This window comes from Pteropus medius, unplaced genomic scaffold (genome assembly GCF_902729225.1).
Source record: "Pteropus medius unplaced genomic scaffold, Ma_sr-lr_union100, whole genome shotgun sequence".
Classification (NCBI taxonomy): domain Eukaryota; kingdom Metazoa; phylum Chordata; class Mammalia; order Chiroptera; family Pteropodidae; genus Pteropus; species Pteropus medius.
In genome coordinates this window covers 4,130,922-4,149,536 of record NW_024349519.1, presented here as the reverse complement: position 1 = coordinate 4,149,536, position 18,615 = coordinate 4,130,922, and the positions used below count along the sequence as shown (strand labels likewise).

The window sequence follows — 18,615 nt, the reverse complement described above, 5'->3', positions numbered from 1 at the left end:
GATCTACAATGCCACAAGGACAGATTTTGCCCTTGAAAAACATTCATCTTTTGTTTGTAAGTACATTCCATTCTATTTTCTCTAATTAAAAAGAAGCCTCTCTAAAGCCAGAACTTAGAACATTTGTTTTATACTTCCTATTGTCTTTGCTCATATTTTTACAGATTTGTTTTACAATGAGTCCTCTCTATTTAATTTATATAAATATAAATGCATTCACTCTCTAACAGTCATCAATATCAACAGAGCCTTTGATTTACTTTTTTTCTTTGAATGGAGAGCTTTTTACCTGAAATTCTTCATCTCAATTTAATGATTTGGAAATTTCCTTACACACTGTTGAAAAAATATTTAACAAGTTATACTTTCCTTATCTACTTCTTCTATTAAGATAGTGCAGAAAGAAAATGAATTCTCCAATATCTCCCAGTAGTACATATTTGTCACATATTTGTCACATGCTTTAGACTTCAGAAAGTCTAAAGTGAAGTAGTTCCGTATTTGCACCTCTATTCTGTGTTCTTCCCGTGAGAGAAAAGCTTTGTCACATACAGATGACTACAGTTTAAACATTCCCTCTAGTTTCTTCATGAGGCAGCTATGACAGTGTTTACTTAAAAACCCACCTTTCCTTATCCACTGCCTGTGCAATTAACATCAATTCCGGAAAGTCTGAGAAACAAGACTGAGCGTGCAAGTTTCCACAGCCTAACTGGCTTTTTTCCCAACTTCGTCCTCTGATTTTATTAATTTGGCAACCAAAATAACAAAAAGTGATCATCCATTAAATAGGTGGGTTCTCCCCACTCGACAGTTTCCTGCCTGGCCAATGATTCACAGAGTGAACACTCATTTTTTTCCATTAGTCTCTGAAACATGTTCTAATTTGGAAGTATGTTATCAAAGTACAATTTAAATTACACTATTTTCACTGGAAATGCAACCCATTTATTAAAAATTGAACCCACAGCAGCAAAGGGATGAAAATGTACTATGAGATGCTTTGTTGTAGAGAGGCATCTATGATAAGGATAATGAAATTTTTGTAGCGACTTTTTAAAAATTGACCTCTGCATCAGAGTCCTAGTATCTTCAAGGTGAATAATGGCAATAAATACACATCCATTCTGTGTTCTTTTCTCTCCATTTATAGGCCTCATTTCTTGCAAATTCCTTACTGCAACTTCATACTCCAATTCAAGTTCTTCTATTCAATTCATTTCAACTTCAAATAATTCTTAATTTTAACCCATAACATGATAGTCTTATAAAAAAAAAAGTATAACTTAAAACAACATCCTATCTCTTCAGGATTATTTTTTATCATAGAAATTAGTAATAAACTTCAGGAAGAATTTGGTAAGGAATATGGTAAAGGCAAACCAGAATTGCGTTAGAAATATTAAAAGTCCAATTAAAATGGGTTCCAAATTCTGACCCTTGAATTTTAAGTTAAAGGAATTTGAATTAAGTTAAAGAAATTTACCAATTTCCATGAGTTTTCTTTCTGAATAATAAAACATTAAGTGAACTAAAATCCTAGACAAGACCAAGTTTGGATTCTGTGGACTCAAATATGGATTCAAAAGTCCCTCCTTTGAGACATTTTAAAACATTTCTCCCTTTTATTTGGAGTATGATGTTTCTCCTGTAGTGAAAAATCCCTCTGTTTTCATTTGAAAAGGAAAAAACATAAAGCCTAGAGTCACAGTGGTTTTCTAAGGTGCTGGAATTAAATTATCTATTAAGTATCCTATATAAATTCACTCTGATCATTAGGGGATAGAAAGTATTAACAAAAGCAATAACACTAACAATTACATATCAACAAAACTTTTGAAAATCAGTCTCAGAAGACTATATGAATGATAATATAAAATAAGCTGCTTCTCTAGAGTACTTATACACTTTAAATAAATCTATATTTATAGCATACAGTTGACCCTTGAACAAGATAGGTTTGAACTACATAGGTCCATTTACACACAGATTTTTTTCTCAATAAATATACAGTTATGAGGTTTTCAGATCCTAGGTTAGGACTCCATGGATGTGGAGGGCCAACTGTTTGCATTGCCCTACACCATTTTAGATAAGGGACTCAAGAGTCCCTAAATTTTGGTACTCACTAGAGTCTTGGAAACAACACTCTGTAAATACCAAGGGAAAAGGGAAGACGGAATTTTTGGGGGAATCAAAAGTTAACACACATTTTCAACAGCATAGTGTCAGGGCTTCTAAACCCCTGTGTTGTTCAAGGATCAACTGTAATTATCAATTTGATAAAATGTAGTAAGAATACGTCAAAGGGTATCAGTGAACAGCAACATGTTCTCCTCCAACAAAGTCAACAGGCTCTCAGGAAACATCCAGATTCCACATTCAGTTACCAGGAGCACTACATTTCATTGGTAGAATAGAGCAACCATTTTTATAAGCCATTTTTATTTTCTTTTTAATAATCTGTCAGTCTCCAAGAAGAAGTCTGCTCAGTTACAAGTATATGTCAATAAGAACAATTCATAGTTAGGGTGTTTGGCTACCAATTACTGCTGGAAATTTAAATAAACTCTAAAAATATAGGTTATGTTCCACTCTGAAATACTTGATCTGTTTGGCACTTTTTCTGGGACATTTAATGGTCCATCACTACAATGTGTGAGACTATAAGAACATAGAATTAAACATAGTGCTTGCCTAGGGGATTCTCCACTTAAATAGACAAGAAAAATAGATTAAACACTGAAACAGCAGTGTACAGAAGAAATAAAGTAGATCACTACCATTAAGAATAAGTATTTATAAAACAGATACACAATGCATAGCACAGTAGTAAATGATAGGATATTTCTCAATAGCAAACTTCAGAATGCTAAAACAATCCAAGATGCATTTTTTTTAAAAAAAAAAACTGTTTTGAAGGTAATTAAGGAATGTCAGATAAAAAGAAAAAAAATTTTTCTTTTTATTATAACCTCTGATATCTAGAGCATAGATATCAGAGGTTATAATAAAAAGAAAATTTTTTTTTCTTTTAATAATAGATATCAGAGGTTATAATAAAAAGAAAAATTAATTAAAAGAAAAAATAATAATTTACAGTTGGAACTAAAGTGACCTCAGAAATCATTAAATCTAATCCCCACCTCCACCCCATTGAAGTATTTTCCCTGAAATACAGTCATTTAATATCTATTTGACTATTATTAGAAGCATGTTTATTGAATGAATCGATGGATGGATGGATGGATGGATGGATGGATGGATGGATGGATGGATGGATGGATGGACTGACACAGTATAGATATTCTTTAAAGTAAACCACTTAATTTTTAGAAACTTTATTTATTAAAAATGTTTTTCTTACACTGACTCAAAATTTGCCTCTTCCTAATTTCCTTTATAAATCCTGTTTTGCCCTCTATAACAGTGCTACCCAGTAGAAGTATGAAAGCCACAAATGTGAGTCACATAAGTAATTCAAAGTTTCTACTAGCCACATTTAAAAAGTAAAAGAAAAAGGTGATTTGAATTTTAATAGTATATCTATTTGACTAAATATATCCAAAATATTATGTCAGCATATAATCAACAAAAATATTGAGATTTTTACATTCTGTTTATACTGTTTTCAAAACTCCATATATATTTTTATACTTACAGCGCATCTCAATTTGTACTATGCATATTTCAAGTATGTAGTAGCCACACATTGCTAGTAGCTACTATTTTAAACAGCTGACTTCTAGAAAACAATTCACAAACTTAGTCGAACATCAAAATTGCAGGAAACTTTTTCAAAATATAGATTCCTAGAATTCACTCTCAGAGATTCCGATTTACTTAGTTTAAGAGGGGCAGGGAGACTTTTTAATAAGGTAGTCAATAAATCACTGATCATCAGGCTGACATTTGGGAAACGCTACTCTAGAACACCGCAAAGTAAGTCTAAGTTCTCCTTTACATGACTGCCCTTTAATATCTTAAAAAAAAAAAAAAAGGTCGCATCTCCACTGTCTTTCTCAGGCTAAAAATTCCAAGCTCCATTAACCATGCCTTATCTAACATGGTTTCCAAAACTTTCAACTCCCTGGTTGCTGTCTACCCAAGCTTCTTTGGTTTATTTGCAATAGCAGAGAAGTACCACAGTATAAGTAATACAAGTTAATCCTTATTTGCCCTTGAAATGTTTCTCAGTACTTACATATGAGTTTCATTAGCTCTGCTAAATGGTGAAATTCATAACACTTCAAACTAAAATTTTAAATTCTCATTGTTGAGAAGCATTCAGGATGTCTGGTTTCTTCAATGTGCTATTTCTTCTGTGGCATATTTTATCTTGGGATGAAGAAGAGCCCTCTTAGAATAATTCAAAGCACTAAGTTAAACAGAACTACCTTTTTCCCCACACTTCTGAATGCTCTTACCTTATGACTAGAGAAGAAAGTAGGTGTTTTGATTTAGAAGAAGAGCTCTTCTCCCTTTTTTAAATTTACCGTTAATAATATCACCAAAATAAAACCAGATTTGCCATGAATAAATGAACTCAATTCAGTGCCATAGACATTCACCCGCTGATGGTTTATTGAGCACATTATGTGTACCACCATGATAGGAGGCTACAAGAAGGAACAAGGCAGAGCCCAAAACCACGAGGAAGTCACAAACTAGCAGCAAGACTAGTATATTCATTTGACAAATATTCATGGAGTTCTTACTATCTGCTAGACACTTGGGTTACATATCAGTGAATTAAACATTCAAAAATCCCTGCCATTTATGGAGCGTACTTTCTAGCAGGGGAGACAGATAATAAACAATTCAAATAATAAAAAGTGAATTATAGAGCATGTTAGGTGATAAATGTTATAGAAACTAACAGATCAAAATAAAGGGTATCAAGAATACTTGTGAAGTGGAAGATAAGTTGAAATTTTGCTCAGTGATCAGAGTAGGCCTCATTAAAATACTGATATTTGAGAAAACTTTTAAAGGAAGGAGGAAAACATGCAGATATCTTGGTGCGGAGCATTCCAAGAAGAGTAAAGAGTCAGTGCAAAGGCCCTGAGTAAGGAAAGTATCTGATCTGTTTGAGGAATAGCAAAGAGGCCAGTGGACTTAAAGCAAAATAAACATGAGAGAGAGGGGAAGATCAGACCAGAAAAGTAATGGGATGGGCTTGGGAGTGTTCACATAGGCCTTTGTAAGTCATGATAACTTTTGAGTGAAATGGGGAACCACTGAAAGTCTGGGACAAAGCAGTAACTCAAAATATTATATTTTAAAAGGATTCTGGCAACTATGTTGAAAATAGACTGCAGGAAAGCAAGAATGTAAGCAAGAAGACCACTTAGGAGGCTATTTCAGTAATCCAGATGAAAGATGGTGATGGCTTGGACCAGAGAAGTAACAGAAAGAAAAAGAAAAGTGGTAGAGTTTTTATATTAAAAAAAATAGGTATAATACATTAAGATGGTTGTTTTATAATAGAAGATGCTAAGAGAGTACAGAGAAAGGAACAAAAATTCCACCAAAAGAAAGATTTTTAGTCAAAGTGACAGCTTAGTCGAGTCCTGAATGACATGTAAAATATCATCAGAAAAAAAGAACCAGAAAGAACAACCCAGAGGAGGGAACTGGCACAGAGTTGTTGGTGATCAGGAGAGATACAGGGCATGATCCTGCCTCTAGAGAACTTACAGTCTCAATAGGAAGACAAGCCAGTAAATCACTTAAAGATCAGAGTCCCGGGTACCACTGGAATCAAAATTGGCAGAGGGACATTGGACTACAGAAATAAACAATAATGCCATCAAGATATTCAAGATGAGAAGCCAAAAATGTAACAGCTCAACTCACAAAAGGTCCACAGGACCAGTCCAACAGTTCTATCAACATTACACTGGCCCCTAAACCACCATTAAAGGTTCCCCAATATCTTATCTTCCACCACCAGCTCTCACCAACAGACCAAATTGGAACCTTGGCAAGGAATTCCAAGATTATCCAGATAGAGCCAGGCAAAACAACTGTGTTGTTTGTTTCTCAGAACTTCTAAAACTTCTTTCCATAACATATACTGAAAACGTAAGCTAAATGTTTAACGTGATGGAAAAGTAATGTGTTGGGGTGACTACAGAGGAGCTATACACTGAATTTCTTGTGTTCATTTTCTCTGTGCTCCCCACTATACACACGCTTCTGAAACAGTGCTAACACAAGGGCAGATAACACTCCTTCCTCTGAATTTGCCATTCATGCTCATCCCTCTTTACCCAAATCCACATATCTCCAGTAAAGCCAAAGTAGTAAAAGTAGAATAAAAGATGCTTCAGGGCCAGTTTCTCCCCTATTCCAATACTTTTGCCTGTCCTCTTGTCATCACACAAAAGTTCCCTTAACTTAGCCTTTCCACAAAATCCAGCATTTCTATCTGGAAGCCTCTAAAAAAATCCAAGGCAGCATGACCTAGTGCTAAGAGAATTCCAAAATAAAAACAATATTTAACATGTATTAAATGTTTAGTAATGTTGGAGAGGTTGTGGGGAAAAAGGAACCCTCTACATTGCTGGTGGGAGTGTAAAATGATACAGCTACTATGGAAAACAGTGTGGAAGTTCTTCGCAAAACTAAAAATAGAATTATCATGTGACCTAGCAATCCCTCTTCTGAATATTTACCCAAAAAACTTGAAAATATTTATCCACAAAGACATATGCACTCCAATGTTCATAGCAGCTTTATTTATGGTAGCCAGGACATGGAAACAACCGAAGTGTCCTACAACAGACTGAATAAAGAAGGTGCGGTACATATATACAATGGAATATTATTCAGCCATAAGAAAAGATGAAATACTGCCATGTGCAACAACATGGATGGATCTTAATCATGCTAAGCAAAATAAGTCAGACAGAAAAAGTTGAGAACCATACGATTTCACTCATGTGGGATATAAAACTAAAAGCAACAAACAAACATGACAAACAGAGACTCATGGACACGAACAGCACGAACAGTGGGTTAGTGGTTATCTGAGGCAAGGGGAAAAGGAGGAAAGTAGATAGGGGTAAAAGGGGTCAAATATTTGGTGATGGAAGGAAATTTAACTTTGGGTGGTGAATACATAATGCGATTTACATATGGCATACTGTTGAATGGTACACTTGAAATTTATTTGATTTTATAAATCAATGTCAACCCAATTTTAATTTAAAAAATGTTTAGTAAATATTAGGCACAGTTTTATTCATGTAATCTACACATCAGCCCTAAGGAGTAGTACTGTTATTATCTCAGCTGAAGCAGTGATAAATAACAAGATCAAATTCACACAACTAGTGAACAAAGGATGAAGATTTGAACCTAATATGTCTCTTTATGAAGCCCATTCTCTAACTACTACTGCACATCAGTGTGAACTTAGAATTACCTCCATCATTTTTTTCTCTTTGTCTAGAGCAGTAGAGTATGACCTTTCAGGGCAGTGATTTGCTATCCTCTTCTAAATCTTCTCTTTGTAAGGAGAGACGCAGAGTTGCCAGGGTTCCCATACCTTCTCCAGAATGAAGACTCAGCAGATGTGCCATAAACTCAGAGACTATTTTCCACATACCCAGTTCCTGGCAGCTGGCCAAATAGGAAAGGGAAGAGTCATACTCAACTTTTTCCCCCCATCAGCTCTACCTCTAATTCTTTTTAATTGCAGTGGTCAATATCTAAATTTCAACAATTATGAGTTTATAACTAAAGCAAAAGTCACCATAAAAAATCCACTAATAAATTTTGTTTATAAAATGAGTTTCCACAGAGACTAGCATCTATTTCTTCAATTTCAATTCTAAACTGAAACCTACCAAAAGATGAACATTTTCATGAAGTCAATAAAAACAAGGTGTGAGAATTTCTCAAATGGCACACAGACACTAACTTATGAAGATCTGACATAGATAAATTTTTTAAATGAAAAATAAAATTTTGAAATATTTCAAAACAGAAACATTTCACATTGAAGTATTAAGAGTTCTCAGATATTTTTGCAGAAGCAAACAAACAAAACAAATAAAAATATCCAAAACTTGATTTTATTCTATTTATTCTTACAATTAGCTCATCATTAAATGATTACCTTGATTTTGTCATATATAGACTAGGATATATAATTTTCATAGTTTCTAGCTTTACTTTTTTAACTTTTTACAATTAAATTTTGGTTCCTGTTTTACCTCCTATAATAATTTCTGTAGACATTTTCCTTCCTCCACTATATTGTGTGTCCCATTCTTATACATAAAAGTAGTGCAATAAATATTTGATAAATTGAATTGAAATAAAATCAATAGAAGATATCACATCATAATGCTTTAATGTCTAATACTTAAGTTTTCAGTTAGCAGTATTAAATTATGGACAAATAATAACAAGAATGGGAAAGAAGATAGGTGTCTGCAAGAATGGGGTCTGGGGCCAGGATGAGAAGAACGAACTGGGGAGAGGGAGCGGGGAATAAAGCCAAAGAAAGGCAGAGGCCCTTCACTTTAGCTGTTAACCAGGATGCACCTCAGCCATGACATTGAAGTCATCCATTTGCCAGAGCCCATCAAGATTGCTCCAGCTCCTCCCAAATCAAACCTACTTGGTATCCCACAGAGATCCCTGTCACTTGTGATAGGAGTCTTGTAGTTATGCTTGCCAGTTTATAATTATGACTACCACATTCAGTGAGTGCCAAAGAGAAGACTAAGTGCTATCTATTCTTCTTCCAAAATTTCATGCCTTCTAATTCTTTCCCTTCTACCTCTTCACAACAAATGAATGTTACTATTTAACATATATATATGTATATGTATACATATATATATATATATTACTTTCCTATTATTGTTATAAAAAATCACCATAAACTTAATGACTACATCAACACAAACTTATTATTATCTCAGTACTGGAGGTCAGAAGTCCAAAATGAATCTTACTGGACTAAAATCAAGGTGAAGGCAAGGTTGTATTCCTCTTGGAGGCTCTAGTGGAAATTTTGTTTTCTCACTTTTTATAGCTTCTAAGAAGTTGCCCACATTCCTTGGCTCATGACCACCTTCCAATGTCAAAGTCAGCAATGACCAATCAAGTCTTTCTCACATTGCATCACACTAACACTGACTCTTCTACCTCCCTCCTCCATGTTTAAAGGACCCTATGATTACATGGGGCCCACCCAGATAATCAAGGATAGTCTCCATATTTTAAAATTAACTAATTAACAACTTTAATTTCTTCTGCAATCTTAATCCCCCTTTGTCAAGTGTATATTTACAGGATTTAGTATGTGGAATTAGAGGACCATCATTCAGCCTATTACAATCTCTCCCTACCCCCAAAGATTCACGTCTATCCCACATGTAAAATATATTCACTCTAGTTTAAATCTGGTCTAAATTCTTATCAAGCTCAAAAGTCCCAAATTTCATCATCTAAATTAGGTATAATTTTATCATCTAAATTAGGTGTAATTCATCCTGAAAAATAATTCTCTTCATCTGTAAACCTGTGAAATTCAAGAAACAAGTTATCTGCTCCCAAAATACAATGGTAGGATAGACACAGGATAAGCTATCAGCATTGCCATTCAAAAAAGGAGAAAACGATCGTTAAAAAAATTAAACACCAGACCCATGCGATTGTGAAATCCAGTCAAGAAAACTGCATTTGGTTTTAAGGTTTGGAAATAATCCTCTGTGATTCTTGGCTCCACTCTCTGGGCTCTTAGCTCTGCCTTCTTGGTCCTCAGTTCTGCCCTCCAAGTCAACCTTATTTTTTCACTACAGGTGGCACATGTTTGCAGCTGAGTAGTTTAATCAGTCTGTTTCTTGCTTGTAGAATTTGGGGGATCTAACAACCTTCTTTCACTGTATCCTCTCACCCTTTCAGGATAAGTGAGGAGTGTTTTTGTTGGTACAATATTCTCAAGAACCTTGGGAGTCTCTCATATGTCATCGAGATTTACTTCATTAGACAAGAGGCTCCTCCACAAATAATTCCTAGATAAATCCATCTCTGTTACTGGCTTCTGCAAGCCACATGTTCAATTTCTCCAAAGAGCTCTATGTGACTAAATACTCTGAGCTTAAGGTTTTCCGGCCACACCATTGGCTTTCTCTCCAGAGAAGACTTTCTTGACAGTGAATCTACTAGTTTTATCATCTTTTTCAATCTAGGTAAGCTGAGAATTTCTCAAATATCAATTCTGGTTCTCTTTTTCTTAACAGTTATTCCCTCAATCTCTCTCTTCTCTCTCATTTTACTATAAGCATCAAGAAAAAGCCAGTCTGTACCTTCAAAACTTTGCATATAAATCACCTCAGTTAAATATCTAAGTTCATTATTTATAAATTTTGCTTTCCACATAACTGCAAGACATAATTCAACTAAGTTTTCTGCCACTATATAACAAGGATCCCCTTTTCTGCAGGTTCAAGGCAATCTAGGCTTTTTCTATCATGCTCCTCAAAATTCTCCTAGCCTATGTCCACTACCCGATTCCAAAGCCACTTCCACATTTTTAGGTATTTCTTACAGCAGCCTCCCACTTCCATGTATCAAAATCTGTAGTTGTTTCCTATTGCTGCTATAACAAATCACAACTAACTTAATGACTTAAGTCAACGCAAATTTATTATCTCATAGCTCTGGAGGTCAAAAATCCAAAGTGAATCTCACTGGGCTAAAATCAAGGTGTCAGCAATGTTGTGCTCCTTCTGCATACTCTAAGGGAAATGCATTTCCTTGCCTTTTCCTTGCATTTCCTTCTTGAGACAGCCCACATTCTTTAGCTTGTGGCCCACTTTTATCTTCAAGGCCAGCAGTGGCAGGTCTAGTCATTGTCTCATTGCATCACTCTGACACTAACTCTTCCACCTCCCTCTTCCAGATTTAAAGGATCTTTGTGATTACATGGGGCTTACTCAGATAATCCTGGATAATTTGCTTATGTTAAGATCAGCTGATTAGCAGCCTTCATTCTATGTGCAACCTTAATTCCTCCTGATATATAATATAACAAATTCTCAGGTTCTCAGGATTAGGACATAAACATTTTGAAGGACCCCTATTCTGCCAACCACAGTATACCTTTGTATAATAATAAATTTTCAATTCTTCTATATTGATATGATCTACCATGTAACCTGGTCCCTGCTATATTTGCTTCATTTCATATCACAACTTTTATGTTTCCACTAGTCTGTATTTCTACCATTTTCTCAAATGCACCATGCTCATTCCAGGCTCAGGATCCCTGCTGATAGTATTTCCTTTACCTGTGTTACTCTTCCTCTTCTCTTCTCCAGACTACCCTTTTATTAATTAGTTTCAAGTACACAGTACATTGGTTAGACATTTATATAGTTTATAAAACAATTCTCCTAATTGCTCCCTTTCTCCTTTTGTTTTCGACCTAGCCAATATATGAATGCTAACTGTATTCCCTATGCTGTGCTTCCCATTCCCCTGACCACCTATTAAATACTAATTTGTACTTCTTTAACCCTTCGCCCCATTTCCCCATCCCCTCAACTTTCTCGCCCCTCTCTCTACCACCAAATTGTCCTCTATATTTGTGAGTCTGTTTTTGATTAATTTGTTATTTTTGTTCCTAAGATTCCACATATAAGTGAAATTATATAGTATTTATCTTTCTCTGTCTGACTTATTTCACTTAGCATAATAACCTCTAGGTCCATCCATGTTGTTGCAAATGGTAGGATTTCATTTTTTTAATGGCTGAATAATATCCCATTGTATATATGAACCATAACTTCTTTACCCAATTGTCTACTGATGGGCATTTAGGTTGCTTCTATATCTTGACTATTACAAATTGTGCTGCCATGAATATTGGAGTGTATAGATCTTTATGGATTATTGTTTTGGTTTTCTTTGGATAAATACCCAGAAGTATTATTTATCCTTCAGCTATCAGCTTAAATGACCCTTCTTCGAAGACAGTTTTCTGGATCCTGTGACTCCCTAAATGAGAATATAGATCCCCATGACAACCTTAGTTTTTCTTCATATCATTTATCTTAATGGTGATTAAATTATCTGTGTAATTGTTTAATGACTATACTTAAGGCACTATGAAAGTAAAGTTCTAATTTCTTCATTTGTTATATGCCTAACACCTAGCAGAATATCAACTGCACAACAGAATTTGAGTGATTGAACATGTCTCCTTTAATCCTCATAACAACATTAATTTTATAATTGAGGGCACTGAAGCTCCGAGAAATTAAGTAACTTCACCATAGTAGAACAGCTAATGAGATTCCACTTGGGTCTATATGGTTTCTAAGTCCATCTCTTAGTCTTTGTGTTGTTCTATTCTATTAGGGCATTGTCCCTAAGGCCAAAGATGTTCACTGACCATCACACTGAAGACAAATACTCATTGCCACCTCATTTTCCTTAATGCAGATACCTTTGCCTAATAAGTCAATGGCCCACCACCAAATACCCAATTTCACTCCTGTTTTCAACTAATGGCATAAGAGTAGACTTGTGAACATTTTTTTCTTTTGAAATCTTAGAGGTCTTTAAAAATAATTACTAAAATTATTTTCAAATTACCACCTCAGGAAAAAATATGCTTTGATTTTATCAACTTCCATTATGGGTATTAACGACATTATAAAATCTGTGCACACCTTAGAAAAAGTTTTATTAAACTAACAGATGAAACTATCTACTTTGGAAACCTGACCAGAAGAATTGTTAAAATCTAAGATGTAAAAAGCATGTTAATGTTGCTAGAAGGTCTTGGAACTGTGCTTCTGTATACTCTCACATTCTTGGTCTCACATGTACAGAGAAGAAAGAACATTTTTAGGATCATTATCTTGAAGAATATTTCTTAGACTCTAAAGAAGCTAGATAGAATTCTATTTATAATTGCACTAATCCTTAAGATTGTAGAACTCTTTACAACCTTTCACAGTTCTTTTCATTGTCAGCACTCAGTCTTCTATTATGTTTTAAAAACATAAGTGTATTTTTGTGGCTATGAGTAAGATTGTAGCTAGAAATATTTAGATCTTCATATAGATTCCAAATTGTCACCTTGACACTTCTTTTTTCTTCTGAAAATTATTAGAATTTGTGCAGATTAAAAGCCACATTTACTAAAGGATAATCTAATTTAGCATCTTACTACTTCAATTTCCAAAGCAGCTATACATCAAATTTCAACAACACAATTTTAGTGACACTACAGTTGCTGTTATAATAAAAATCAGGTATGACTTTGAAATATATTTCCATTTGCTTTTATTATGCATATATAATAAAATATAATTAATAGATTCATGTTTCACAATAATTTACAAAAAATATTTATAGTTTCAAAAAGTATTGAATTGCAAGCCTCTTAAAAACTGCTAAAGAGGAGAATGAAGAAAGCAAAAGAAGTAGTATATTAAATATGCAAAAAATCATTGGTAAGCTATATATTGAGATTATTTTAAAGCTGAGATGAAAGATTATATTACTGCAGAAATTTAATCATTCAAAATCTATTCTACCTATTTAGAACACATCTGATAACACAAAGTAACCTATCTGATAGGTTCATATAAAATCTGAGAACATCTCACAGGTTTTGTAATTTGTCACTATTCATGTTATGACATTTTACACACTATGCATAAAGATCTGCAACACCCGCAATTCACTCACTGTAAAGCAAATTCATAAAATCTTCAGAGCCTGAAAGCTTCATTGCTCTAAAATCCATGGAACCCCACCGAAGCAGTCGAAAGGAGTCAGAACTGACTTCTTAACAACAGTTTCCACATTGTAAAAGCAAAGAAAGACCTTTGCAAAGTAACTACAATGCAAGGCCAAAGGTCTACCTGTTGTCAATTTCAAAATTTAAATTTTAGAATGAACAAGTCATTAGAACATAATATATCAGTAATATATGCCTACTGAGAACACAGCAGACAACAAATACCTGCTGATTGATTGGCTATATGAAATTAGGTTCATAATTTGGTAGGAAATGAAATTTTACATCTTCAAATCTCGTATATTATATTCATTAGGCATTTACTGTCTAAATATTGGGCTTGGTACCAACAAGGAAACAAAACAGCCAATTCATCAATGTGCACTAATATCTAGTTACCATGGAAAATTGAAAGAAAATATATTTCATGAGCTTCATGAGCCTCGTATTTGCAATATAGGGTAGCTTGAAGAACTGACAATTAAATAAAAATGAATACTAAACATTCCTTTAAAAAATTAACCATGAAAAGATATTGATCCCTTGTGACTATTTCCTAGAAATTGTCTGTCTAGCATCAGAACATAAAATATACTGTCCTAAAGGTTTCTATTTGTGACAGCTCAGACACTCTTCAGAAGATACTTATGAAGAACACTTGTATTGTTTAAAGGACCACTGGGAATTTTAAGGGCAATTAAACACCACTTGCTTATTAGGAGCTTTAAAGTCTGTAAAGCTTTCCAGTTATACAAATAGGCAGTCCTGAAATAACTTTCTTTCTAGTTCATGGGGATTGAAAATCATAGGAATAAAAAAACAAAAAAGAAGAAGAAGAAAAAGAAAGCAGAAGTTTAACCCTAATGACACTTCTACTTTATTCTGAATTTTGCTGGCAGTCTAGTCTATTTTCTTTACTAGGTTTGGTCATTATATTTAAAGAATTCAATATCCAAGCCCCTGCCCCCCTCTAAAAAAGACTTTTAAGTAAATATTATTATAAATATTTGTCTCAGTAAAAATATTTAGTGGGTTCACCATAATGAAAACAAAAAATTATTTTAATTTCTTATAATAGTAAACTTGTTTTAAATAAATGCAACACATGTCAATTTCCTCCTTTTCTAACCTAAGCTTTGGTGTTACTGTCCGTGGTGACACTTACTGGATATATCAGGCAACAACACCACTACAGAAACACTCAAGTTTTATTTTATGCTTATTTCTTGGTGGCAGATTTGCTGAACTGGTTTTATTTTGCATATGAAATTCTTTAGTAATTATGCGTTCACCTTCTTTTGAAGCCAAAACACCAAAATAACAAAAGAAAAATCTGGGTGGGGTGGGGAGCAGATGCTTTAGTCAGTGCACCGAATATGTCAAACCAAACTACATTTCTCTTTTGCCTTCAGCTTTACTTCACCGTATGTGAAACTAGTCTTTCTGTATGTGTTTAGCTACCTTTTAGAAGCTCACATTACAGCATCTTTCCATAAAGCAAGCAATTTTCAAAAGCTTTAGTAAATCAAAGTTGAAGGCTTGATGCACTGAAATTTGCTTCTGACTACATAACACATTTAAATATAATTTAAAATGTAGATATATGTGCCAATGCTCACTGACTTTTAAAAAAAAGTTTTAAAATCCTAAGTATACAATGAATGGTGATACAGGCTTTTGAATTAACACTTATTTGAAATATTTACAAAATAATTGTTAAGAGAATATTATTCCCTTTCTCTTGTCATTGATGGAGAAGAAAGAAGCACGATCTTTCAGTGAGGAATCTTGTCTTAAATATATTGTGTTTGTGATGTACAGTAGATAAAGCTATTGAGAGATATTAATTTTTCCAGAAAGCTACCCACATAAAGAAATTCTTCCCAACAGAGCACCATTGTACCTCAAACTTTCAGACAGCATCGTCTTAACTAAGATTAAGCTATCCTATTTCCTACCTAAATCAATTTTACCCAAATGAGTCGTTGGTGTTATAATTTATTGTTCCCCGGACTCTAAAATCTACCATCTGCCATTGGAGTTTCTGTAAGGTAATTAAGGCACTATCCATTAGAACTGGCAAGAGTACAAAGTAAGAAGGAGGAGGAGGTGAGACGGGAGAGAAACCAAGTCACTTAAAAAGAGATGGAAGGTGTGTGTATTTCACACTGACCCCGCCACATCTCAGCTCAGATACTGTCATCCATGAGGCAACACAGAAGTTAGGAGGGTGGTGAGGCCAACCCCACCCGGGGTTATCTGAACTAAACCAGCACTGAGGACTCGGCACACTCTTCATACCTTGGAAGAGAAAGGCTTTGGTCCCATTATGCAGCCCGGGGACCTGGCGCACTCCGGTCGTGGACTCCTCAAGTTCTAACTCTGTTAAGAAGTCAATCTGTAGGGAGGGGTCCACACCAAGCCCCCAAACTGGTGGGAGTGGTGGGGAGAGAAGGAAAGAAAGAAAAAGCTACATCAAAATACACACCTCTTCCTCCAGGGCAGCAAAGAACCGCGTCTGCAAGACAATATTGGGAACAATATTGAGGATGAGAGGCGACTCCCTCCTCCACTGCTGAGAGCCTTACCTGAGATCAGCAGCCAAGCTTTAAATAGTGGAACACCCAGTCCCATTTCTGTGACCTACTTTAAACCCCTCTTGGTGCAAAGTTCCCCTGCGGCCCTCTGACCCTGGACTAGGGGTGTGATCTGCCCTGGCGTCTCTAAGACAAGCACAGAAAAAATCCAAATCCTAACTAGCCCACTATGCAAGCTTCCCACTCCAGATCTACTTCGGGTGGAGAAAAAGCAAGGTGTTCCCGCCACCTCGGGTTTCCCCGAGGCGAGGGCCATCCCTTACCCACTGCCCCAAGCTCTGCGGCTACTCACCTGCCCGGAGACCGAAGATCAAACAGAATGTTCTCAGTAAGACCCGAGACTCCATGGTGTGGATCTGCTCAGTCCATCGTCTCCCTCTTTAAAAATAAAAATAAAAATTGAAGAGGTTCTTGGATTCAAGCGGGAAAACAGCGTTCGTCTGTCCGGCCGCTGCCTTGGATTTACTAATTAGTAGGACTAGTATGATTTGGTTGCCTAACAAAAAAAAGGGAGGACCCCCCAGGCACGTGAAGAACTTGGACCCTCCAATGTGCACAACATTCCCACACTCTGAGCCGAGGCAGCAGCTCGGGCTGGGAGGGGCGCCCAGAAGGAGGGGTCGGACTCGCCGGGAGGCTGCTCCTCTGGGAAATTAGCTCTGGAGCTGAATAAAAGCAGCCGAAGGCACGCACACCCCCCAAAGAAAGGAGGCGGCCGCAAGAAAGCCAGGGTTCGGGCGACCCCGAAACCGCGCGTCTTCCTGGTGCCCGAACCTGTTGTAAAGGCAGAGACAATGGAGAGAGCGCCTGGAGAACTGCCGATGAGGGACGGTTCCTCCGGAGAGGGAGGGGCGGGCCTGGGGAGGCGGGGAGAGAAAGAGAAAGGGGGAAACGCCGAGGGTGAGGCACAGCGCTGGTGTCCCTCTCCTGCTAGGGCTTCCTGGTTGGTCTCCAAGCCCCGTCTAGCGAGCCCTGGAGTAGCTGCAGCCTCCGCCCTCCTTCCTCCCACTCTTGCTGACCCAGGGAATGCCTACCACCTTTCGGGATGGAACGATCTAAATTCAAGTTGCTAAATTGATGGGCGGTCTTTGCTCTCACCCCTTGATTTTGGGTCCTTGTCTTGAAAAATAGAGGGAGAGAAAGGAACACCACACGCAGAAGGCAAGGCTAGAACGAGACACTCTCTGCTGCCCTTTAGGCAAAGGAGAGAAGCCGGTATACAATCGTGCACAGGGCTCCGGAGCAGCCCCAGGAACTGGGGAGGGGAGTACCTCACGGGGGCGTGCAGAGGAAGGCTGCCAAAGCACGCTAGACTCCCAAGGTGGGGCCAGGTGATGTAGAGAGAGACTGGCAGAGATGGGTGGTGAGCCTGGGAAGCCCTGGGAGTCCTAGGCGAGTGGATCCCTCGCCTGGGTGGGGCGCTGGAGAGCTTCCCCCACCTCCCCGCCCCCACTTCCCTCCCTGCGCTGGGAGAACAGGGGAGAAAGACAGAGGGAACTACTGGACAGCCCCGGGACGTCTCCGACCGACCTCTGCCAAACACAGTGCTGAATGGTAAATGCGCGTCACGGCGGCGGTCGGGCTTAATGTTAAGAGTTGTTTGCGAAACGCCCGCCCATGTCGCGATAGACGATGACAGACAGACAGACAGACAGAGCAGAAGATGATGACAGACGAGATGGGTAAGACGACAGACAGACAGACAGACGACAGACAGACGATGACAGACAGATGACAGACAGACAGAGACAGATAGGAGTTGACAGACAGATGATAGACAGACAACAGACAGATGATAGACAGACAGACAGATGACAAGATGACAGACAGACAGACAGACAGACAGACAGACAGACAGACAAGACAGACGGGACGACGACAGATGTAAGACAGACGACAGACAGACAGACGATGGGGTGACAAAATATTTTAATTAGAGAGAAAGAGGGGCTGAGGGAGGGAAGGGAGAGGAGGGGAGAGGAGGGGAGGAGAGATATAGAGAAACAGAGCCCAGGCAAGAGAGAACAGTCACCCCAGTGTTGCCCATATTCATGCATGCTCCACCCATCCTTTCACTACACATGCCAGAATCATAACAGTGAGTCCGTTTGAGATCTAATTCTCAGCAAGCAAAGTATATTCAAGGTCGATGGCACACCATATTTTTCGACTGTAGCCTTAAAATTTTGAGGTAAATTTTGAATAATGACTTTCAACTCCCATACAAAAAAAAAATCA

At 37.0% G+C, this 18,615-nt stretch overlaps 1 protein-coding gene across 7 annotated transcripts in view; it reads right to left on the bottom strand.

The window, feature by feature from the left end:
* The window catches only part of NELL2 (neural EGFL like 2), a 300,577-nt gene extending 282,815 nt beyond the window's left edge, over positions 1–17,762 (bottom strand). The window contains exons 1-3 of one of the 7 annotated variants that reach the window (XM_039882249.1): positions 17,649–17,762; positions 16,670–16,755; positions 16,082–16,210 (exon numbers count right to left, since the gene is read on the bottom strand). In XM_039882249.1, the coding sequence (XP_039738183.1) occupies positions 16,082–16,210; positions 16,670–16,724 (184 nt within the window). In that variant the 5' untranslated portion in view covers positions 16,725–16,755; positions 17,649–17,762. Of the gene's footprint in view, positions 1–16,081; positions 16,211–16,268; positions 16,299–16,669; positions 16,756–17,151; positions 17,255–17,475; positions 17,562–17,648 lie in introns of those variants that run through there. The other 6 variants (XM_039882250.1, XM_039882245.1, XM_039882244.1 and 3 more) reach the window with 6 other exon arrangements.
* Between the last annotated feature and the right edge of the window lie 853 nt (positions 17,763–18,615).